A 23,933-nucleotide genomic window follows, 5' to 3' on the forward strand; every position below is an offset into this window, starting at 1 on the left:
AAGGTCATTACCATTGCTAAAGGGATGCAGGAAATATTATAACTAAGCTGAATTACATGAGAAGATTTGTACCAGTAATAACCCGAGACATCCATGTTTTCAAGTTACCTAATAAAGTTAAATGTGCTTAAACGTTCGCTGACTGTGGCAGTGGATCAGTGCCTTAAGAGGTGCGACTAAGAGGAGAGAACAAAGCTTTCCTGAGGAAGAGGAAACGGTTTGCTTATTCTCCTGTCATACAGTGGGCTGGACAGTGAAGCCAAGTGTGCCACTTATTTGCCTAAAGGGAAGGCAAACTGCAGTAGTTGGGAACCCTGGGAGGGAGATCCCATAGGTGGCAAGAGGGTTTCAAACATAGAGCCCTGAGGTACCCCAGAGACAACTCCCATATGAACACTGAAGGATTCATCCTAGTTGTCAGTGAAACTTAGGGAGAGTCACTGTTGGGGAAGTATTGAAGGGGAGGGAATAGGATCCCTCACATGCACCTTTCAAAAACACCCAAGAGGCCCTAAGCCCGAGTATGGGAAAAGCCAATCACCAAATCCTATACAGTCATACCTCGGGTTTCGCTCACTGCGGGATACGAACGTGCCGAACCTGGAAGTACTGGAATGGGTTACTTCTGGGTTTTGGCGCATGCGCAAAAACACTAAATCGCGCTTTGGGTATGGGCGCCGAATTGCGTCACGTGCTTGCGCAGGCGTAGGGGCCCAGGTTGAGAACGCGCCTCCCGCACGGATCGCGCTCGCAACCTGAGCGTCCACTGTACAGCCATGAAAATCAGAAGACCTCTGAGCGCCAAAACATGTTCCAAACTGCAGGGGGTTGGACTAGATGACCCTGGGGGTCCCTTTCCAACTCTATACAGTTCTATGATCCTATGAATAAAAACTGCAACCCAAGCAGATTCCTTTGCTTCCCCCCTTTCTATTTTGTCTTTATTTGCATTGCACCTTTGATACAAAACTACACCCAGAAATAATTCTCTTTTTTCAATGTTTATTTTTAAAAACAAGAGTTGGACTGCGTTGTCATGAGATAAAAGGAATTTCTTTTTAAAAAATAATAGCAACGGCATGGGGGAGGAAAGAGGGAAGAGAACGAATAAATATACTTGCGGTGGGTAAAGAAATGCGGGACTTGGGGGTTTGGGTTCGTGGGGGGGGGGTGAGTGAGACCTGGAAAAGGTGCTTTGCAGTGAAACTGTTCAGAGGCTGTGAACAGAAGCAGGCCCTGAGGGGAGAAGAGAAAAGAAAAGCTGGAGGCAAGAGGCCCAAACAAGTCCCGCGGAGGGCGAGAGGAGCAACGCAAACTGGCCACCCCGAGAGAAAGAGACGAGGGAGACGCAAACGTCCTTATTCGTACATACGAGAAGCCGCGTTTTAGCCGAAAAGAGTCCATTCCGGGGGCTTCTGCTCAAGGCTAACGTCCGGCTAAAATTGCAACCATTCCTTCCGGGTGGGCGGGGAGAGGGAAAAACCCATTCGAGACATGGAGGTTAGCGAGCTGGGCGTGGGGTTTGGAATTTGGTTTCTGAGCCTTTTAGAACACACATGCGCACGCTGCCGCCATGCTCCTGCAACCCCCTCTCCTCAATGAGGGCTAGAAACACCCCCAAGCAAAACCGTCAGATCCTCAGCGTCCGTCTCCGGGTAGTCTAGCGGTTCCGGCCCACGGCGCCGACCGCGTCCCTTGTAGGTTTCGCTCACTTTTGTTCCGCAAAGGCCAACTTGGGTCGCAAACCGTCTCCCTCCGGGCGGTGTGTATTTGGGGAACAAGTCGTGGCCGCCCTGTGGCATTCGCAGAGCCAAGCCGGCCTTGTTTCACGCCCACCGTCCAGCGGTCTTTACAGCGGCTATGCCCCCCGCGCCGGGCAGAATCAGGAGGCACTGGAGGGGAAGGAGGCTGAGGGGTTGAGCTTTATTTGGGGGAGGGAGAGAAGGAGTGCAAGAAAGAGCTGTTCCTCCTTCCCCTACCAGGCCTTACGGGAGAGGCTCCCCTCCCAGGGAGGGCAGCAGCCTCTGGGCGGGGGGCTCGGCGCTGTGAGTCCTCAGGTGGTCCTTGAGGGACTCCTTGTAGCGGAAGCTCCTCCCGCACTCGGCGCACTGGTAGGGCCTCTCCCCGGTGTGGATGCGCTGGTGCTTGAGGAGGTTCTGCTTGCGGATGAAGCGCTTGCCGCAGACGGGGCACTGGAAGGGCCTCTCGCCCGTGTGCAGCCGCTGGTGGTTCTGCAGGTGCTCCTTGCGGCTGTAGCACTTGCCGCACTCCTCGCACTTGTAGGGCCGCTCGCCGCGGTGCGTCATCTGGTGCCGCACCAGGCCCGAGTGGCAGTTGAAGCTCTTGCGGCACTCGGCGCACTCGTACGGCCGCTCCTGGCTGTGGTGGCTCCGCTGGTGGACCTTGAGGCTCTTCTTCACCCCAAACATCTTCCCGCACTCGCTGCAGCCGTGGGGGCGCTCGGCTGGCGCCTGCGGGGCAAAGAGGCCTTGCAACTCACTCTCCAACTCAACGGATTTACCCGCTCGGCTCCTGGCGGGGCTCAGGGGCGGCGCGGCCGGGCCGCCTGGGCCCACGTAAGCTTCCATCGCCGCCGCCGCTGCCCCGGCAGCTACGGGGGCCTCCCCGTGGAACATGGAATCCCTGGTCCGCGCCGGTTCTTCCGGGCACGAGCGCTGCGTCTCGGCTTTGACGGCCATCGCGTCGCCAGCTGGGAGGAAGAGAGGAAAGGGGCTGCAGTTATTCATCCCAGCCACTGGGGGGTGGCAAAGGAAGTCACTTTGGGTTTATTCGGTAGAGAGACTGGGAGAGTTTAGCCCAAGGGTAATGGAACCCCTGAGATCTCCCCCCCCCATGGCTCTCACAACACCTCCCATGTCTCCTTATCAAGAGGCGGTGAGGGCAGATACCCTTTTCTCCCTTGAGAAGGATACAGAGCTGAAGGAGGAAGTTGAAAGAGGGCCACTCTTTCCCACTTCCTCCTCCTGCTCTATGGGCTTTTCAGGTTTAATGCCGCTGGGTCCAACTTTTGCTCACCTCCCTTGAAAAAGCACATTCTTTGTATAGTACAAAGAGATTTAGGCAGAATAAATTAAATATGTACACACTCTTTATCTCTCAGGGGTCGGACTAGAACTAGATTGCAGAGGGTTGGACTAGGAGACCCTTGGGGTCCCTTCCAACTCGACAGTTCAATGACAGTTGTCCATGGGGTGTTTGCTCAGAAACCCAAATGTACCCACGTGCCTAAACTGCCTGGAGGCCCCAGCACAATTTATTCACATCATCGTTCCAGAATGCTTACAAAGCACCTACATTTTCTAAGGGATGTACAGAGACAGTTCCTGCTTGAAGGTTCACAATCTCATGCATGGACATGACACAAAAGGAAAAAGGAATGGGGAGGGAAGAGGAAAGAGGAAAGAGGAAAGAGGCTTCATATCGCAGAGTTGAAAGGGACAAGGGTTATCTGGCTCAACCCCCAACATGGGGCTCGGAAGCAAGCAATGAAGCAGATTCTTCTTCCCTGGCTGATAGCGTGGAGCCACGATAGTCTCCTCCTGGCCATGATTATGTTCCGGGGAGGGAGGGATTGTAGCTATATGGGTGAATGCAGGAACTGAAGCAGACATGGTCATCCTAAAGGCTGCTCACCTGTGCCGGGGCCCGTAAGGATGTCTCTCTCTGCCGACTCCCAATGCTCCCTGACGCACGGCTCCTCCTCTTGCTTAATCCACGATAAGAAGTCATGGGCAGACATGAGGCCCTCAGCGCCTTTGCGAAGAGAACCAAACAAAACAGTTCAGAAGGCGGCGGCCCTCGTGTCGGTCAGGCGAACGAGAACCTCAGCACGGCTGCCCAAATCCTGGCGCAGCCGAGGTCAAAGCCTGTCCATCAAAAAGATTGACCTGTTCTGGCCTTCCCCAACCAGACGCCCATCTCCAGCTGTTCTGGACTACAACTCCCATTAGCCCAGCCAGCATGACTGGGAGTTGCGGTCCAAAACACCTGGCACAGGTCGGCCTATTCTACTAGAAAGCGAGTCTCAAAAAACAAGGTGACAATGGAAGTCCTACAGAGCAGGGTTCCCCCAACCTGGTACCCGCCAGATGTTTTGGACTACAACTCCCATCAGCACCCAAGCAGTTGGGGAGAGTGACCGTCCAAAACATCTGGAGGGCACCTGTTTGGTTCAAATGACAAGAAAGAAGTTGCTGACTAAACGTTAGGGAGAACTTTGGGAGGCTATGAACTGTTCAGCCAGCAGTGGAAGGTGGATCATTGAAGGTTTCTCAACTGGGATTGGGCGCCATTTGTCAGGGATTCTTTAGCTGCGATTCCTCAGGACCACAACACCTCTTTCCATATGAACCTACCTGGACCCTGAGATCATCTTCTGAGGCCCTCCTTCGTGTGCCTCCTCCTTGAGAGGTCAGGAGGGTGGCAACACGAGAACAGGGCCTTCTCTGCAGTGGCTCCCCGTCTGTGGAATGCTGTCCCCAGGGAAGTTCGCCTGGCACCTTCATTATACACCTTTAGGCGCCGGGCAAAAATATTCCTTTTTTAACCAGGCCTTTGGTTGTTCCGATTTACATCCTATGCCCTTTTAAAATATGGTTTTTTGGGTTGCTGTTTTTATTTTTTTATTAAGCATTTTGTGGTTTTATATCTTGATTTTAGTCTGTGAACTGCTCTGAGACCCCCGGGTATAGAGCGGTATATAGGTAAATTCAATAATAATAATAATAATTCCTGCATTGCAGGGGGTTGGACTAGATGACCCTTGGACCCTTCCATACAAATCACCTGAACAAGGATCTGTTGGCATCCCTCTTTCCTCCGTGAACTGGCCTCCCCCTGCAAAAGGCTCCTCTTGCTTGATGCGGCTCAGGACGTCCGGCGTGCAAATCAAGGGTTCTGTTAAAAGGAGGGAAAGGACAGAGGAAGAGACTCTTGAACATGCTTGCCAACCCAAGGGAGATCCCTCTCCACCTTCTCCAAATTTCACGTCCAGAAAACCTAACCTAAAAATTCCGCATATGGTAAACATAAGGAAACCTCAATTGGAGTTTTTTTTTTTTTAAAGCAGAGGTTGGATGGCCATCTGCCAGGGATTCTTTAGTCGTGATTCCTGAACTGCATCGCAGCGGGTTGGACTAGATGACCCCTGGGGGTCCCGTCCCAACGCTAAAATTCTATGGTTGTATAAGAAGGGAGTGGTTGCTCCCTTCTGAAAGGAGGGGAAAGGTGACCACTCTCGCCACTATATGAGGTGCTATTGTGCCCGCAGGTATCTTGTTGGGGACATCAGCAGAAGAACATCTTTCTTTCTTTTTGAAGAATAAACAAATTACTCCTTCCGTGCTTGGATCTGAAAGCTGCTTTTCTGACAACGGAGCTGGAAGGAGAGGGGGAAGATTTACGATAATTGAGAGGCTGTACAGCCCATTTAGGCAGCAGGGAGTGTCCCCCGTGTGCAAATATAATTTATGACTCTTGGTTTTGAGAGGGGCTGTCAAGATGGAAGACCAGGAGAGAATTATGGGACCCATTATCCTGATCTATGCAGCTAATCAATATGAAATCAGTTTCTAATCGGTTTGGAAATTCCTGACCGGTATACAGTCGTAGCTCAGAAGTCGAACTCATCGGGAGTCAAACGTTTTGGCTCCCAAACGCCGCAAACCCGGAAGTGAGTGTTCCGTTTGCGAACGTTTTTTGGAACCCGAACGTCCAACACGTGTTCCGCGGCTTCCGATTGGCTGCAGGAGCTTCCTGCAGCCAATCGGAAGTCGCGCCTTGGTTTCCGAATGTTTTGAAGTCGAACAGACTTCCGGAACGGATTCCATTCGGCTTCTGAGGAGGCACGACTGTACTAAGAGAGAGGCAGTCAGGATGCAGTACTGTTATAAAAACCGTTCCAAAAGCTGGTAGCTTGGTAAAGATGCAAAAAGAATTAGGTCTCCCATCTGCGTTGTACTTTGAAGTTCTGGCTTCCCGCAAAAAAAATCCCGGGAACTGTAGTTTGTCGAAGATGCTTCAAGTTGTTAGGAGACACCGGATTCCCTCCTTGATATGGAAATGATATGCAAATGGGAGTTAAATGTTATGCAATGGAGGCTTGCAAATCAGCTGCAGCCCTGAGTCATTTGCAATGGCCCATTCTGCACCAGCCCTGGCAATGAACACAGGTTCCATCCCAACCAGGGTGGATAAAAAATCAATGATTTAAAAAAAATAAAAATCAGATTTTTTGATTCAGATTGGATTTTTTTTATCTAAATCAAAAAAATTTATTTAAATTGGATTTTTAAATTAAAATGCTTTTGAAGGAAAAATCTTTCTAAAGATAGTTTTCTACCTAAGTTACATTATAGTCCAAAGGCTATTCAGCAGGAAATAAGGATTTGTTTCAAGTTTTTCATGTGTGCTAAATAACTCAGTCTAAGTTTATTTTTTTTAATTGTTTAACCACATCAGTCAACAAACACGGATACATATGCTATAATGTTACTGTTTTAGTGAAATAAATTGTTTAAACTTTTATGAAGGAAATGATTATTTTTCTCCTTCCAATAAAGTACAGCAAAAAAGTTGACCAAACAGAAACAATACTTTCATAATTATCTGTCTATGTAGAAGAGTTTGGATTTGATATCCCGCTTTATCACTACCCGAAGGAGTCTCAAAGCGGCTCACATTCTCCTTTCCCTTCCTCCCCCACAACAAACACTCTGTGAGGTGAGTGGGGCTGAGAGACTTCAGAGAAGTGTGACTAGCCCAAGGTCACCCAGCAGATGCATGTGGAGGAGCGGAGACGCGAACCCGGTTCCCCGGATTACGAGTCTACCACTCTTAACCACTACACCACACTGGCTACTATTATTTCTAATAGTATAACCAAATCTGGTTGTAAATATTAATTTTCTTATGAAAATGAAACCTTCATCTGGTTGTAAATATTAAGATTATAACAGCAAGAATGAGTCTTTCTTAAAAAATAATGATTTAAATCAAGTCTTACTGACTAGTGATTTAAATTGATTTGATTTACAGTAAATCAAATCCACCCTGATCCCTGCAATAGAAAATACGAAGGGGAAACTCCTGCTTTCTTTAAAAGTGGTGTTTTCCCAACGGTAATAATGTCTGGCACATGATGGCCCAGATTTTTAGAACCGACCTACCCCTCCTTGCCGACAATTGACCTACCCCCATCACCTTGCCGACAAAGATCTGTATAGTTAAATCTATGGTTTTCCCAGTAGTAATGTATGGAAGTGAGAGCTGGACCATAAAGAAGGCTGATCGCCAAGGAATTGATGCTTTTGAATTATGGTGCTGGAGGAGACTCTTGAGAGTCCCATGGACTGCAAGAAGATCAAACGTATCCATCCTTAAAGAAATCAGCCCTGAGTGCTCACTGGAAGGACAGATCCTGAAGCTGAGGCTCCTGTACTTTGGCCACCTCATGAGATGAGAAGACTCCCTGGGAAAGACCCTGATGTTGGGAAAGATGGAGGGCACAAGGAGAAGGGGACGACAGAGGACGAGATGGTTGGACAGTGTTCTCAAAGCTACCAACGTGAGTCTGACCAAACTGCGGGAGGCAGTGGAAGACAGGAGTGCCTGGCGTGCTCTGGTCCATGGGGTCACAAAGAGTTGGGCACAACTAAATGACTGAACAACAACAACCCCTCCTTGTCCACCATTTCCCCATCCCCAATCTCTTCCAAATTGCCTTCCTCACCTGTGCAAGGATCCGTGGATATCTCCCTCTCCTTTGTGCTCTGCTGTTCTGGAATACATGGCTCTGCGCTGCGTTCAATCCTGGGATGAGCCTCCGGTTTGGAAATGTTAACATCTGCTCCTGGAGAAATAGGGACAATGTTTCTCTAAAACGTATGTCCCCCCCCCCATTGTCGTATATTGAAAGACTTTTGCCAGAAGGTAACCGAAACCATCAAGAGGACTGTACGGAACAAATTCACATTTACTGATCAAAACATCCTCCTGAATTATATGCCCAGCACATGGAACCTTACAAAAGGAGAATACGAGTGGACTCTCCGTGCCCTTAAAGGTAAAGGGACCCCTGACCGTTAAGTCCAGTCGCAGACGACTCTGGGGTTGCGGTGCTCATCTCGCTTTAATGGCCGAGGGAGCCGGCGTACAGCCTCTGGGTCATGTGGCCAGCATGACTAAGCTGCTTCTGGCGAAACCAGAGCAGTGCACGGAAACACCATTTACCTTCCCGCCGGAGTGGTACCTGTTTATCTACTTGCACTTTGACGTGCTTTCGAACTGCTAGGTGGGCAGGAGCAGGGACCAAGCAACGGGAGCTCACCCCGTCGCGGGGATTCAAACCGCCAACCTTCTGATCGGAAAGCCCGAGGCTCTGAGGTTTAACTCACAGCGCCACTCCGTGCCCTTACCATGGCAAAAAGACGGATACTGATGAACTGGAAAAATAAAAAATGCGGCTCCCTTCTGCGAATGGATTGAAGATGTATACAAACTCGCAACATATGAACAACTTGCATATAAGTGCAGACTTGCCATGGACAGATTCAATGAATCATAGAATCTTAGAGTTGGAAGAGACCCCAAGGGCCATCCAGTCCAACCCCCTGCCAAGCAGGAAACACCATCAAAGCATTCCTGACAGATGGCTGTCAAGCCTCCGCTTAAAGACCTCCAAAGAAGGAGACTCCACCACACTCCTTGGCAGCAAATTCCACTGTCGAACAGCTCTCACTGTCAGGAAGTTCTTCCTAATGTTTAGGTGGAATCTTCTTTCTTGTAGTTTGAATCCATTGCCCCGTGTCCGCTTTTCTGGAGCAGCAGAAAACAACCTTTCTCCCTCCTCCATATGACATCCTTTGATATATTTGAACATGGCTATCATATCACCCCTTAACCTTCTCTTCTCCAGGCTAAACATACCCAGCTCCCTAAGCCGTTCCTCCTAAGGCATCGTTTCCAGGCCTTGGACCATTTTGGTTGCCCTCCTCTGGACATGTTCCAGCTTGTCAGTATCCTTCTTGAACTGTGGTGCCCAGAACTGGACACAGTATTCCAGGTGAGGTCTGACCAGAGCGGAATACAGTGGTACTATTACTTCCCTTGATCTAGACGCTATTACTCCTATTGATGCAGCCCAGAATTGCATTGGCTTTTTTCTGTTTCTCTTTTTCTCTCTTTTTTCCGTTTGCATCTCACCATTTCTGGTGCACATATATTTACCGTAGGTACTATTTGAACTTTCAATAAAGATGTTGCCAAAAAAACACCCCCCAAAAAAAACCAAAAATATCTCCTCCTTCTGGAGAAGGCATGGAGAACAGAAGATAAAGGATGATCCTTAGCTAGCCCTCTTCTCCCTCCTCAGCGAACACAAGGCACCCTTCATCGCTCCTTGATTTCTCCTTACAGATCCCGAAAAATCCCACCATTCTGAGCACAGCCTCCCCTAAACCTCGTGCTTTCCAGATGTTATGGAAAAAAAGGTTGCAGCGCTGGGACTTTTTTAGTTTAGAGAAAAGGTAAGAAGAGGTGACATGATAGAACATTCATTCACGCCTGACAAGGGACCCCGACCTCTTGCCTTTGACTACAACTCCCATCATCCAAAGCTAGCAGAGCCGGCGGTCAGGGATGATGGGAATTGTAGTCTCAGAATTGTAGTCCCCCAGTGATTAAAAAAAATACCCTTAAAATAAGAGAAAGGGGTGCGGGGACACAGTTAAGCATCCTTTAAAATATCATTTTAAAATAATCAGATAGGTCAACATTGCCAGGAAAGTTGCCCAAAATTGGGTCTCCAGCTGGCTTTGCACTATGACTCCCATCATCCCCAGCTAGCAAGACCGGTGGTCAGGGATGATGGGAATTGTAGTCCCAAAACAGCCGGAAACCCAACTTTGGGAAACAACGTGTTGGAAGTTCATAATGTCAGGGTGGAGAAAAGCTGTCCCTCTTTCATAACGCTCGAACCTGTGGGCCTCCAATGCGAAATTCGGGACCAATAAGAGAAAACGCTTCTTCGTGCAGTGCGAACTGTGGAACTACCTGCCACAGGAATCCGCTTGGCCACTGTGAGGACACAGGATGCTTGGCTAGAGCCTGGCTAAAATCAAAATGAGCGTCCCAAACGGTGGCTAAATGCTGTAATCTTCGAAGTCTGCTTTCTGAATCTTGCTTCTCCCCAAAAACCCAACAGGCAAGCCGCAATCCGTTCAGGAAATCTCACAGGTCATAGCAGGATAACGAATACCCGCCTCCCTTACAAGAGGGTTGTCGCGAGGACTATGTGCGCAAAATCCTTCGAACCCTCTAAATACAACGCTAGCGGGATAGTTTTTTCCGTACCTAGGGTGAGCAGAGACTCGTAGTTCTCCTTCACGAGATTGTTGTACAGGTCCTTCTGCCACTCGGCCAAGTTCTTCCACTCTTCGGCAGAAAAATACACGGCAATGTCGACGAACGTCACCGGCATCTGCAAATTATTATAATTATGGTCATTTTTATTACAGTCGCAATTTATTAAGAGTGCTGGGCTAGGACCTGCGAGAGACCAGGGTTCAAATCCCCACTCAGCCACAGGAACGTAAGGAGAGCCGGCTGGATGCGGCCAATGGCCTCCTGTTCTCACAGTGGCCAACCACACGCCAGTTATGGGGATCCTGCAAGCAGGATTCGAATCGCAGAGCAACTCTCGCCTCCTGCAGTTTCCAGAAACTGGCATTCCAAGGCATGGAGGCAGAACAAAACCATCACGGCCTTTGATGGTCGTCTCCTCCACGAATGGATCTACGGTAATCCTTTTTTTAAAGCGATCCAAGTTGGTGGCTGTCACTGCCTCCTGCAGCAGGAGGTTCCATAGGTGCCGTGTGAAGAAGTAACTTGGGCCGTCCACGGCCTCTCAACCTAACCTACCTCACAGGGTTGTTGAGAAGGCCAGGGAAACCATGTACATCCACCTTGGGAGTAAAAGATGGGCTTAAAAAAACCAGAATTGTCTTTTATATTTTTATTTGGTGCTGTTTATAATGTGCTTGCTTGCTTGTTCACTGTAAGCTGCTTGGTGTTACCTCGGTTAGGAGAATGCAGCTAATATATTTAATAAAGGCCCTGGTGCACATCTGGGAGGCAAGATGGCCAGGGAGCCTGCCCTAGGTCTTACCTTCATAGAATCATTGTAGCGTTTGGGTGGGATCCACACAACCTGTTCTGAAAATGCTTTAAAAATACGCTGAATTTTCCACCAGGCTCACCATCGCCATCTAGAGTCACACTGTATATTGCACTTAAAACATACTTGGAAATGTTTTATTTCTATAGCTGAGTCCTTGGAAGGGACCCTGAGGATCATCTAGTCCAGGCGTGGCTAACTCCCAAGAGACTGCGATCTACTCACAGAGTTAGAAACTGGCAGTGATCAACCCCCTTTTGGGGGGGTTTCCGGTCAGAGTTGTTGTAATCAAAGTTGTTGAGTTTTTCAGGAAGGAGGTAAAATGTTGACCTTTTTTTAGGTGAGCCAGAGTTGTTCAGCTTCTTTGGGGGGAGCCAATGATCTACCAGTGATCTCCCACAGGTATCCAGTGATCTACCGGTAGATCACTGTCTACCTTTTGGAGATGTCTGATCTACTCCAACCCCCTGCAATGCAGGAATAAGTAGCTCTCCCGTATGGGGGTCGAACCTGCAACCTTGGCGTTATCAGCACCAGGCTCTAAGCAACTGAACCCTGCAGCTCACCCATCCCAATTTAAACAGAACACCCTGGAATTACAGAAGCCGTCTTGGCTTCCGACTGGATTCCAGAATGTCCCTTTAATTTTTTCTCCAGTGCTCTGGCACGAATCGGCTGGCTCCCGCAAAACAAACAAGCGGTCCAATTTGTATCCCTTGGACGTTGGGAGGGTACGTACCTTGGGGATTTCTCCCTTAGCCCCCGGGGGGAGTCTCAGGACCCAGAAGTTGCGGTTCTTCAGCAGGTTCTCCACGTTCTCCAGCCTCCTCTGCAGCAGCCCGTACTCCTGGATGAGGGTCCCCAGGACGGCCCACTTGCTCTCCAGCTGGTTCCCGAACTCCATGGCCGTCTTCTCGCAGTCCAGCAGCTTCTTCTCGGCTGTCCCAGACCTGCCTTCCAGGCTGAGCAGCCGGGTGGCCAGAAGGTCTATCTTCCTCTCCATGGACTGGACGGTGGCCACGACGCTCCACAGGGACGCCTCCGCCGTGTGCAGCTGAGCTTCCCGCATGTGGCTCAGTTCGGGGACGAGGGGTGGTTGCAAGGGCATCAGATGCTGAGCCTCCACGTTCCATTCCTGGATCTGGAGAGAAGACCCGAGTGGTCAGCAAAGCCGGGGAGAGTATCCCTCCAGACAAACCCGTCCCTTGCTGCTTTCGTTTTATTACTTTGGAGCATTCGCACCGCATTCCTCACCCCCCAAAAGGCTCCCAGAGCAGCTGGCATGCAATCCGCTAAAAAGAAATAAATGACAGTCTCTGCCTGTAGGCTTGCAACATTCGAAAAACACGACACACAAGGGGTGAGGGACGAGGAGGGAAGAGGAAAATGAAGCTCAGGACCCAGCACCCAGTTTCTAAACAGGTGCTCCTGTAATGACTAAATTCGAGGAGGGTGAGGCTCTCCGTGGTGCAGAATCTAGCACAGTGGTACCTTCGGTAAGTGGGTGGCGCAGTGGTCTAAACCACTGAGACTAGGGCTTGCCGATCAGATGGTCGGCGGTTCGAATCCCCGCGATGGAGTGAGCTCCCGTTGCTCGGTCCCTGCTCCTGCCAACCTAGCAGTTCAAAAGCACATCAAAGTGCAAGTAGAGAAATGGGTACCGCTCCGGTGGGAAGGTAAACGCCGTTTCTGTGTGCGCTGCTCTGGTTCACCAGAAGCGGCTTACTCATGCTGGCCACATGACCCGGAAAAACTGTCTGCGGACAAACGCTGGCTCCTTCGGCCAGTAAAGCGAGCTGAGCACCGCAACCCCAGAGTCGTTCGCGACTGGACTTAACTGTCAGGGGTCCTTTACCTTAATTCGTTCCAGAGGTCCGTTCTTAACCTGAGGCGCGCTTTCGCTAATGGGGCCTCCCGCTGCCGCCGCACCGCCGGCGCATGATTTCCGTTCCCATCCTGGGGCAAAGTTCGGTACTATTTCCGGGTTAGCGGAGTTTGTAACCCGAAGCATTTGTAACCCGAAGCGTTTGTAACCCAAGGTACCACTGTACATGCACACAGCGTTCTCAGAACCCAGAGTTTCATTTCACCAGAAAAAAATAAAAGTTTCTAGACCTCATTGTTACAAAGGAGGTTTGTAAGTATGTGGCAGATTAGGGGGAAGGTATGGGATTTGCATGTTGAAAGTCTCAAGTTTATTCCAGATGAAGCAATGGTCGGACTCTGTATAAGACAGTTTCCTAACGCCTGGTAAACCTTTGTAAGGTACAGAAATAGGATGGGGTATCAAAAACTGTTTGACCTTTGCATAATCCAAAGCTGGAGAAAAAATATATAAGGTAAGATGTCTTGGTTCCCATGAAGGAAGAAAGCTGGGATAAAAATGCAAGAAACTAAATAAATTGTGTGCATCTTGTGTTTCATTTGCGTAATTTATACCGCTTGCAGAATCTAGCTTTCCATTATTCGCCCGAGTGGAGAATTACAGTATTTTTAGCACCACGTATACACAACAGAATTAACCTATGTCACTAAAATATTCCAAACATCATCACAACCAGATAGGGCTGAAAATATTAATTGGTTTAATTTGTAGATGGAAGCTCTAGAGGATTTTTCATCGATCACTGACAGCCAATATGAATTGCTGGCACTGTAAGTTTTTATTTATTTCAGGGCATTTTTATTTAACGGTACTCACTCACATTTAAAGGATTTATAGCGATGCCGTTCTGAAGCAAGTTCAAGTTGGTTTAGACCAGGCATAGGCAAACTCCAGCCCTCCAGATGTTTGGGACTACAATTCCCATCATCCCTTACCACTGGTCCCGTTAGCTAGGGATGATGGGAATTGTAGTCCCAAACACCTGGAGGGCTGGAGTTTGCCTATGCCTGGCTTAGACTTCAATGCTGTAGTGTGTTACTTGGGAGTAAGTCCCACTGAACTCAGTGCAGCAGGGCTTACTTCTGATCATACTTGAAACTTCTTGCACACTTGTCATTCTCTCTCGCCATGTCAGAGTGGTACACCACTTTTAGACTGATGTTTCAAACATTGGATTATTATTATTATTATTATTATTATTATTATTATTATTATCCACCTGCCCTTCACTCTCAAGGTCCCGGTATTAAAAGCACTTTAAAACAGCTTGCAATCACAAAAACAAGGTGAGTCCTAAAAATGTACACTTCAGGTTTCAAGGACCAGGGTGAAAAGGTCAATATTCACAGGAAACTCTGGCGGGGAAGGAGTTTTACAACTTAGGGGGAAGTGTTTTAGCCTTGGGACCAAAGGCATCAATGCATCTTAAATTAAGACTTCTACAACAGGAAACAACACCCAGAATTTATTGGACTCCTTTACATTTATATAAAAAACGACTAGCTAAGAAAGGCTTTTTTTTGCTGGAGATGCAAGAAGGACAATGCCTCTTTGAAACGTATGTTTTTACAGTGTTCTATATTTACTAACAGTTGCAGGTAGGTAGCCGTGTTGGTCTGCCATAGTCAAAACAAAATAAAATAAAAAATTCCTTCCAGTAGCACCTTAGAGGCCAACTAAGTTTGTTCTTGGTATGAGCTTTCGTGTGTATCTGAAGAAGTGTGCATGCACACGAAAGCTCCTACCAAGAACAAACTTAGTTGGTCTCTAAGGTGGAGGAGACTCTTGAGAGTCCCATGGACTGCAAGAAGATCAAACCTATCCATTCTTAAAGAAATCATCCCTGAGTGCTCACTAGAAGGACAGATCCTGAAGTTGAGGCTCCAGTACTTTGGCCACCTCATGAGAAGAGAAGAATCCCTAGAAAATACCCTGATGTTGGGAAAGATGGAGGGCACAAGGAGAAGGGGACGACAGAGGATGAGATGGTTGGACAGTGTTCTCGAAGCAACTGGCATGAGTTTGGCCAAACTGCAAGAGGTAGTGAAGGATAGGCGTGCCTGGCATGCTCTGGTCCATGGGGTCACGAAGAGTCGGACACGACTGAACGACTGAACAACAACAAAGGTGCTACTGAAAGGAATTTTTTATTTTATTTTGTTTTGACTATATTTACTAAGTTTGGGGAGGAAGTGCTGAGCTGCACAGTTGATGCCCAGGTTGCGAACATGATCCGTGCGGGAGGCGCATTCGCAAGCTGCAGCGTTTGCAAGCCGCAGTGCCACTTCTGCGCATGTGCGGGTCATGATTCAGAACTTCTGCGCATGCACGAAGCGCGAGCGCCGAAACCCAGAAGTAACCCGTTCCGGTACTTCCGGGTTCGGCGCGGGCGCAACCCAAAAAAACATAACCCGCAGCGTTCACAACATGAGGAATGACTGTATAAACATGGGGGAAGTTAAGAGTTTCAGAGGAGAATATTATTTTTAATTATATAGCTATTTTATGGAAGCTGACAATGGAAATGGATTCTACGCTAAGAGACTGATACCGATGAACTGGAAGAATGCAGATGCGATTCCTTTTAATCAATGGATTGACAAGGCGACAACACCTGCAGCTTGTGAATGGAGGGCTTACAGACGCAGACTTTGTTTTCGACAAATACATTGATGTTTGGAATGAGTTTATACACAATGTAGCGGGTTTATTAATAACCATATATGTATTAAGATACTGTAATAATATCACTTAGTATGGAAATGTAACTGGTTATACTACATAATTGCATTACATTACATACTTTCTGCAGCTTTCTTTTCTGCACTTATTGAACACTTTATCGCTTTCTTTCTTTATAAATGAAATTCATCCAATAAAACGTCAATATAAAAAATAGGGGCTGCCCTAGAGATGGGGTATAATAATAATAATAATAATAATAATAATAATAATAATAATTCATTATTATTAAGTCGTTTAGGGCTTTGAATGCCAAGTTGAGCACCCTGAGCTGGCCCTGTATTTACTGAAATATGATGTGATATTTTAGGGTACTTTTCTGTAACGAGGGCTTAATAATAATAATAATAATAATAATAATTTATTAGTGCCCCACCCATCTGGCTGGGTCCCCCCAGCCACTCTGGGCGGCCTCCAACAGATATTAAAATACATTAAAATATCACAGATTAAAAACTTCCATAAACAGGGCTGCCTTCAGGTATTTTCCGAATGTCAGATAGTTATTTATTTGACCTGGAAGATGGCTGAGAAGAGCCGCTTTCAACCAGTCGCCCTCCAGATCAGGCATAGGCGAACTCTGGCCTTCCAGATGTTTTGAGACTACAATTCCCATCATCCCTGACCACTGGTCCTGTTAGCTAGGGATGATGGGAATTGTAGTTCCAAAACATCTGGAGGGCCGGAGTTTGCCCATGCCTGCTCCAGATGTTGTTGGACTACATCTCCCATCAGCCCCAGCCTGAAAAAACAGGCGCCACCTTCTCCCTGCGAAAGACACCAAGAAGCAAAAAAGCCCATTTTAATGGAGCGCCAAACGCTGGCCAGATACACACCATAATTTTCATGTACATTCCCCACCTTCCAAGAACCTTGGGAACTGTAGTTGGCTCCCTCACAGAGCTGCAATTCCATGCACCCTTTAAAAAAAACTACAGTTCCCAGGATAATACAGGGGGGAACCAAATGTTTCAAATGTGCATTAAATTCCTGGTGTGGATGTGACCCAAAGGTCCACCCAGGGGGCTGTTTGTGGGTTAATGTTAAGTGTTTGTACGCAACACTCGAATTAGCACTCTGGAGACTGCTCTTGCTCTAAGTCAGTTCCCCAAACTTGGGTCTCCAGCTGTTGTCGGACTACAAATCCCATCATCCCTGACCACTAATCCTGCTAGCTAGGGATGATGGGAGTCGTAGTCCAACTACAGCTGAAGACCCAATTTTGGGCAACACTTTCCTGGCAACGTTGACCTATCTGATTATTTTAAAACGCTATTTTAAAGGATGCTCAATTGTTTCCCCACACCCCTTTCTCTTATTTTAAGGGTATTTTTTTTAAATCACTGGGGGACTACAATTCTGAGACTACAATCCCCATCATCCCTGACCGCCGGTTCTGCTAGTTTTGGATGATGGGAGTTGTAGTCCAAGGCAAGGGGTCGGGGTCCCTTGTCAGGCGTGAATGCAAGGAGGGGCCAAGCAGTTCCTACCAAGTTTACCCAAGTTGCTAGAGAGAGAGAGAGAGAGAGAGAGAGAGAGAGCAGAGCGGCAGTGTGGTGTAGTGGTTAGAGCAGCAGAGTACGACTCGGGAAACCGGGGTTCAAGCCTCCACTGGGTCGTGAAGTGACCTTGGGCCAGTCACTGTCTCTCAGCCTAAACCTACCTTACAGGGTTGTTGTGGGGAGTAAATGAAGAGTGGATATGAATGCAACAAATTAATAGCGATAATAAAAAATAATAATTGTGCAACCCAAGTTGCTGCGTCACTGCAGGGAAGGGGTCAGCTATTCATTACTGGGAGGCAGGGAGAAAAAAAAATCGAATTACTGGTGGGGGGGCAGTGGAGAGATCACTCCCTACCCCCTCTCCCCTTTTCTCAAAAGCAACCTGAGCATCTTCTCAGAGGTCCCCAAAGTTGCAGAAAATAGCCAGAATCTTGTGCAGGAAAAGCATGGCTGCATCCCAGAGGATGGGTGAGCCCCAAAATGCCTCCTCCCCAGATATCTGTGCTCCCCCCCAAGTCCCGAGAAGCCAAGGGGGGGATCCTGAAACAGGCCGGGTCCATCTGGGAAACCGAGGAGGAGGAAAAGATGGGGGTGGGAGCACAGGGGCCAATTCCTAGGTCCTCCCCAGTAAAATATCCGAGGGGTCCAGCCTCCCCCCCTTTTGCAAAGTTGAATTGGCATGGCCATTCAAATGGGGGGGGGGTGATCTGGGGGCAGAGCTTACCTGGGGGGCCCCCAACATGTTATTCAAGTTGGATCCCCTGGGAGGGAGGCTCTCCAATACTGCCCCCCCACCTCCAGCTTTTGCCATGGGACCCCTTCCCTCACATCACCCCCCCCCTCCTTCCAGTGCCATTCATACCAGCCCTGCCTCCCCCCACCCCCACCCCCACCCTGGGAGCCCCCTCCCCCACTCCGGGTCAGCCTCTCCTTCCTCCTCCCGACGCATCCTCCTCCCCCGAGGAAAATCAAAGAGATCCTCTCCGCCGCACGCCCCCCCCCGCGCGCCACACACACAAGAGATCTCCTAATCGATCTCCTCCCCCAGGACAACTCCCCCCCCCGCGCTCTTTAACACTCCCAGCAAAACTACTGGGGTGGGGGAGGCCCGCTTTCCCATCCCACCCCACCCCCCACCCCAGGCAGCAAAGGCCTAACACCCCCCCCCCGCATCCACAGCGGGGGGTCCCACTTCTCCTCCTCCCCCCCACCCCAACCAGCTCCGGACTCCGAATCAACTTCTCGATCCGGATCATGCCACCCCCCCCCCAGGCCCCCCTCCCCTCCATCCCTCCCCCCCCCTCTCCAGGCTCACCTGGGCAGGGGCCCATTCGGCCATGGCCCTCGGCTGCTGCTGGGGGGGCTGTGGGCGGGAGGAGAAGGGCCCGATCGGGGCTCCAGGGCCGGGCCGGGCCGGGCTGGGGGGTCCCGGGGTGGGCGCGGGAGGGGATCGGCCGGAGGATCGGGCGGAGGAGGAGGCGGGCGCGCGGCTGGGCTGCTCACATCCGAGGGAAACATACAAGGCGCAATTGTAGCGATTTGGGGGGAAGGAGAAAAAGAAGCAACACTCGCAACGGGGGCCTGGCCGGGAAGCGCGCCCCCTGCAGGGCCGAGGCGGAGACGCTTCTCCCCCGCTTCTCTCCCCCCCCCCCACTCCCCGCACCGCCCCACAATTTATCCTGCCTACGTAAACGACTCGGGATTTGCAAAAGGAGAAATCCGCCCCCGATCCTCAGAGGGGCACGCGTCACGCCTTCGTTCACACGTTACGCTCGCCCTGCCGCGCGGGAAAGACGCCGCCTTTGCAAATCGCGGACGAGGCCGGTTCACACGTGCACCGGGTTGGGGGTTTTTTTGGTTGGTGTTTTTTTTTTTTTGCCTCCTCCTCCCCCTCGCGGGTTGCTAGCGCGCAGCCGGCGCGGCTAAGGGGGGGGGGGGGGAGACGGTCCCGCAGACACGTGTCTTCCGCCGGGGGTTTGTTGTACATCGTGCGCGGGTTGCTCCAAGCTTCCAGGAATGGAGGGCGGAAAGGGATTGCAACTACTCGCAGTTTCTCCCCGAACTTGGTTCTCCAGCTGTTGTTGGACTACAATGCCCATCATCCCTGACCACTGGTCCTACTGGCTATGGATGATGGGAGTTGTAGTCCAACTGCTGCTGGAGAACCAAGTTTGGGAAAAAACTTTCCTTGCAACGTTGACCTATTATATTTTAAAAGATGCTTAACTGTGTCCCCCACCTCACCCCTTTCTCTTATTTTAAGGATTTTTTAAAAAATCACTGCTGGGTTTCTTTGGAAGTTTATTAGTTAATAAATAAACCCACGCTCTCCTGCTTTTTGTCAAGGATGCAGCTGGCTAAACCAGTGTCCCCCAACTTGGTGCCCTCCAAAGTTTTGGGACTCAAACTCCCATCGACTCCCCCAGCCAGCCAGGTGATTTGGATTACGATTCCCATCAGCACCCAAAACAAAACAAAACAAAAAATTCCTCCCAGAAGCTGATTTCCAGAACTTAACAAACCCTAATCAAGCCCTCCCCAACCCATGTCCTTACTTTTCTCTCACAGTGCTTAAAAGTGCTTTGACTTTGGCCAGATTTTCCAACCCTGAGAAAAAAGACTGATGATAGATAACTCAATGTACAAAATACAGGTAGGTAGGTAGCTGTGTTGGTCTGCCATAGTCAAAACAAAATAAAATAGAAAATAGAAAATTCTTTCCAGTAGCACCTTAGAGACCAACTGAGTTTGTTCTTGGTATGAGCTTTCGTGTGCATGCACACTTCTGAAGAAGTATCTGCAGAATATAAAATAAAATATTAAAAAATTCCTTCCAGTAGCACCTTAGAGACCAACTAAGTTTGTTCTTGGTATGAGCTTTCAGTATCTGAAGAAGTGTGCATGCACAAGAAAGCTCATACCAAGAACAAACTTAGTTGGTCTCTAAGGTGCTACTGGAAGGAATTTTTTTATTTTTTATTTTGTTTTGTCAATGTACAAAAAACATTGCTATCTAAAGCATCTGAATGTGCTTTGCAGGGGTCGGTAAAAAAGGAGAATTCATGAAAGTCAAAGGCTGTGCTTTCAACAGGGCAGATGATGTAGAAAAAGCAGCAAAACAAATAATGGGCTCATAGAATTGAAGCGTTGGAAGGGGCCCCCCCAGGGTCATCTAGGCCAACCCCTCGCAATGCAGGAATCACAGCTGAAGAATCCCTGGCAGGTGGCCATACAACCTCTGTCTAAAAACTTCCAGCGAGAGTCCACCATCGTCTGAGTGGGTCTGTTCCCTTGTCAATCATCAGCCATCACTGCCATAAAGTTTTTCCTGGGAAAACAGCCAAATTTCATGTTTTGGTGGGGGAAGAGGGTTTCTATACATCTGAATTTGACACGTAAGAAATGGAATCCCATCAAAGAGTGTAGAAGTGTTCTGGGTTTTCCTTACTCTTGTTGTTGTTGTTCAGTCGGGTCCGACTTCGTGACCCCATGGACCAGGCACGCCTATCCTCCACTGTCTCCCGCAGTTTGGCCAAACTCATGCCAGTCGCTTCGAGAACACTGTCCAACCATCTCATCCTCTGTCGCCCCCTTCTCCTTGTGCCCTCCATCTTTCCCAACATCAGGGTCTTTTTTAGGGAATCTTCTCTTCTCATGAGGTGGCCAAAGTACTGGAGCCTCAACTTCAGGATCTGTCCTTCCAGTGAGCACTCAGGGCTGATTTCCTTCAGAATGGATAGGTTTGACCTTCTTGCAGTCCATGGGACTCTCAAGAGTCTCCTCCAGCACCAGAATTCAAAAGCATCAATTCTTCGGCGATCAGCCTTCTTTATGGTCCTTACTCTTAGAAATGCGAAATTTGTGAGTTATTTTCTCTGCAGCAGGCCAAAGAAGTTCTTCTTGCGAAATATACATTTACAAAGAAACCAGAAGCATTTTTGCTTGGAATTGTAGGGAAAGAGATCAACAGACAAGATATAAAAAAACTGTTCCTATATGCAACAACAGCAGCAAGAATGTCATTGGCACAGAAATGGAAGCAAGAAGAATTTCTGACAATGGAGGAATGGCTGACAAAACTAATGGACTATGCAGAACTAGATAAGATGAAAGGAAGAGTTCGAAACCGGCGGGACCAGGAATTCCTGAAGGATTGGACTAAGTTTGAGAAATATTTGAAAGGCAATTGTAAACAACAAATCACACTAATAGGCCCACAAGAAGTTTCATAAGGTTAAATTTAGGAAATATTATAGAAATAATTTTGGATGGTAATAATTAATTGTAGTGGTTAAAAATAATAGTGAATTTGGAAATACAATAAGAAATTAGAAAATTTGAAAATGCTGAGAAGAGGTTGAGGGAAGTCAAAAATATGTATAAGAGATGAATAAGAATGGATGTTTGAAAGAATGGATGTAAAAATCAATAAAAAATATTTATATATATAAAAAAGAAGTTCTTCTTGCAACCAGAAGCCGTGTAATAAGTTCCTTAGATCGGACAATTGCTATTTGATTGTCCCACTTGTTAAAATGGGCAAATTATGTTCCTAGGTTTGTTAGCTTAGAATTTTGATCTTTTTAGCCTGTACTTTTGATTTTACACTTTTCTTTTCTTTTTAAGTTAACACATGGCATCATCTGGCCTCCGTACTTCTGAGCCCCAGGATGGTTCCTTATGATGCTTCAGCTAAGCAAGGCTACGAAATGGTGCCCTGACGCAGGAAACTCAGAGGGGGGGGAGGCCAAATCTATGATCTCTATGATTGAAATGAAAACAGAAGGATGGGTTTTCAAGAACCAACAGGGACACAGTTGAATAAAATAGACACCCTTTTCACTGTTCAAAATATTTCCCGACCAACGTTCACCACGAGCGATCCTGCGGAGCAATAGACACAGCTGAAACGATAACATCTATCGGTACAATAGAACAGTGTAGGTGTAAAGGTAAAGGGACCCCTGACCGTCAGGTCCAGTCGTGTCCGACTCTGGGGTTGCGGCGCTCATCTTGCTCTATAGGCCGAGGGAGCCGGCGTTTGTCCGCAGACAGCTTCCGGGTCATGTGGCCAGCATGACAAAGCCGCTTCTGGCGAACCAGAGCAGCGCACGGAAATGCCGTTTACCTTCCCACCGGAGCAGTACCTATTTATCTACTTGCACTTTGACGTGCTTTCGAACTGCTAGGTGGGCAGGAACAGGGACTGAGCGACGGGAGCTCACCCCGTCGAACCGCCGACCTTCTGATCAGCAAGCCCCTAGGCTCTGTGGTTTAACCCACCGCGCCACCTGTAGGTGTAGCAAGCTGCCCAAGGGAGAGGCGACAGGATGTTCCCTTACTGGACAAGCACTGGTTCATCGGTTTCCCAAACTCTGCAGCGGCAGCATGGGTAGGAGAAATGGGGACATTCTGGGATCAAATCAGATTTTCCAGGACTGTCTTTGGAAAATTGAGACACTTGGAGGGTATGGATACAGTGGGCTGCCAGAAACGCTTCCGGAAAGACCCTAATGGACTAGAAGGCAGGTACCTGGTCGGGATAACCCTCCTTTTCATATCTTTGTCCTAAGTTGGATAGCCAGCAGGGGCACCATGATTTGGGCTGGACAATATATAGTCTGGAGGGGGCTGGGGAATGCATGTGATTATTATATATTTATTTGAAGCAGGGTCTTCAGCCAAAAAGGCCCCCAGAGTGGTTTAGATACAAAACAACCCAACAAACAAGAATGTCCCTACACACAGGCTTGCAATTTTTTTAAGAAGCCACATGACACACAAGGGGAACAGGACAAGGAGGGAAGAGGAAAGTCAGAATCAAAACAAAGGCGCCTGTTTTCTAAATAATAAAAAAATCCTTTCAGTAGCACCTTAGAGACCAACTACGTTAAGTTTGTTCTTGGGATGTGGGTGGTGCTGTGGGTTAAACCACAGAGCCTAGGGCTTGCTGATCAGAAGGTCGGCGGTTCGAATCCCCGCGACGGGGTGAGCTCCCGTTGCTCGGTCCCTGCTCCTGCCCACCTAGCAGTTCGAAAGCACGTCAAAGTGCAAGTAGATAAGTAGGTACCGCTCCGGCGGGAAGATAAACGGCGTTTCCATGAGCTGCTCTGGTTCGCCAGAAGTGGCTTTTTCATGCTAGCCACATGACCCGGAAGCTGTACGCCGGCTCCCCTGGCCATTAACGCGAGATGAGCAATGCAACCCCAGAGTTGGACATGACTGGACCTAATGGTCAGGGGTCCCTTTACCTTTTACCTAAGTTTGTTCTTGGTTATTGTTATTACTATGAGCTTTCGTGTGCATGCACACTTCTTCTAAATAGTTGTTCCTATAATGACCGGCTGGCGCAGTTCGAGGCAGGAGGTCCCTGGTGGAGCTAGGCCTCTAGCGAAACTCTACCTCTCTTTTAAATCAAAACCAGTGAAGGCGGTGAACGTCCTGTGTGAGTGTCCGGAGGCAGTTGCAGGCTGGTTGGTGGTAAACAGATTGAGGTTGAATCTGTTACAGGAATTTCCCCGAACCATCCAGAGCCCTGCCAGAGGAATGTACTCACCCAAAGCTACCAGACTATGGAACATTTCCCTCACAAAGGACCCACCACTTG

At 48.6% G+C, this 23,933-nt stretch overlaps 1 protein-coding gene across 1 annotated transcript; it reads right to left on the bottom strand.

Annotated features, from left to right (window-relative positions):
• Positions 1 to 1,947: 1,947 nt before the first annotated feature.
• Positions 1,948 to 18,699, bottom strand: LOC117056151 (zinc finger protein 282-like). Its single transcript, XM_033166320.1, has 7 exons — positions 18,642 to 18,699; positions 11,934 to 12,335; positions 10,372 to 10,498; positions 7,751 to 7,870; positions 4,807 to 4,917; positions 3,655 to 3,774; positions 1,948 to 2,710 (listed from the first exon to the last, which is right to left on the bottom strand). The coding sequence occupies exons 1-7, from the start codon at positions 18,663 to 18,665 to the stop codon at positions 1,986 to 1,988; spliced, it is 1,629 nt and encodes a 542-aa protein (XP_033022211.1). The 5' UTR covers positions 18,666 to 18,699; the 3' UTR covers positions 1,948 to 1,985.
• Positions 18,700 to 23,933: the final 5,234 nt, after the last annotated feature.

Source organism: Lacerta agilis, chromosome 12, assembly GCF_009819535.1.
Source record: "Lacerta agilis isolate rLacAgi1 chromosome 12, rLacAgi1.pri, whole genome shotgun sequence".
NCBI classification, from domain to species: Eukaryota; Metazoa; Chordata; class Lepidosauria; order Squamata; family Lacertidae; genus Lacerta; species Lacerta agilis.

Excerpts from the sequence above, each read along its gene's own strand:
- LOC117056151 (XM_033166320.1), bottom strand. The coding sequence starts at position 18,665 with ATGGCCGAATGGGCCCCTGCCCAG. Across the intron at positions 10,499-11,933 it reads CTAAGGGAGAAATCCCCAAG|ATGCCGGTGACGTTCGTCGA; the intron begins GTACGTACCCTC and ends AATAATTTGCAG. Across the intron at positions 2,711-3,654 it reads CCTTACGGGCCCCGGCACAG|CTGGCGACGCGATGGCCGTC; the intron begins GTGAGCAGCCTT and ends TCTTCCTCCCAG.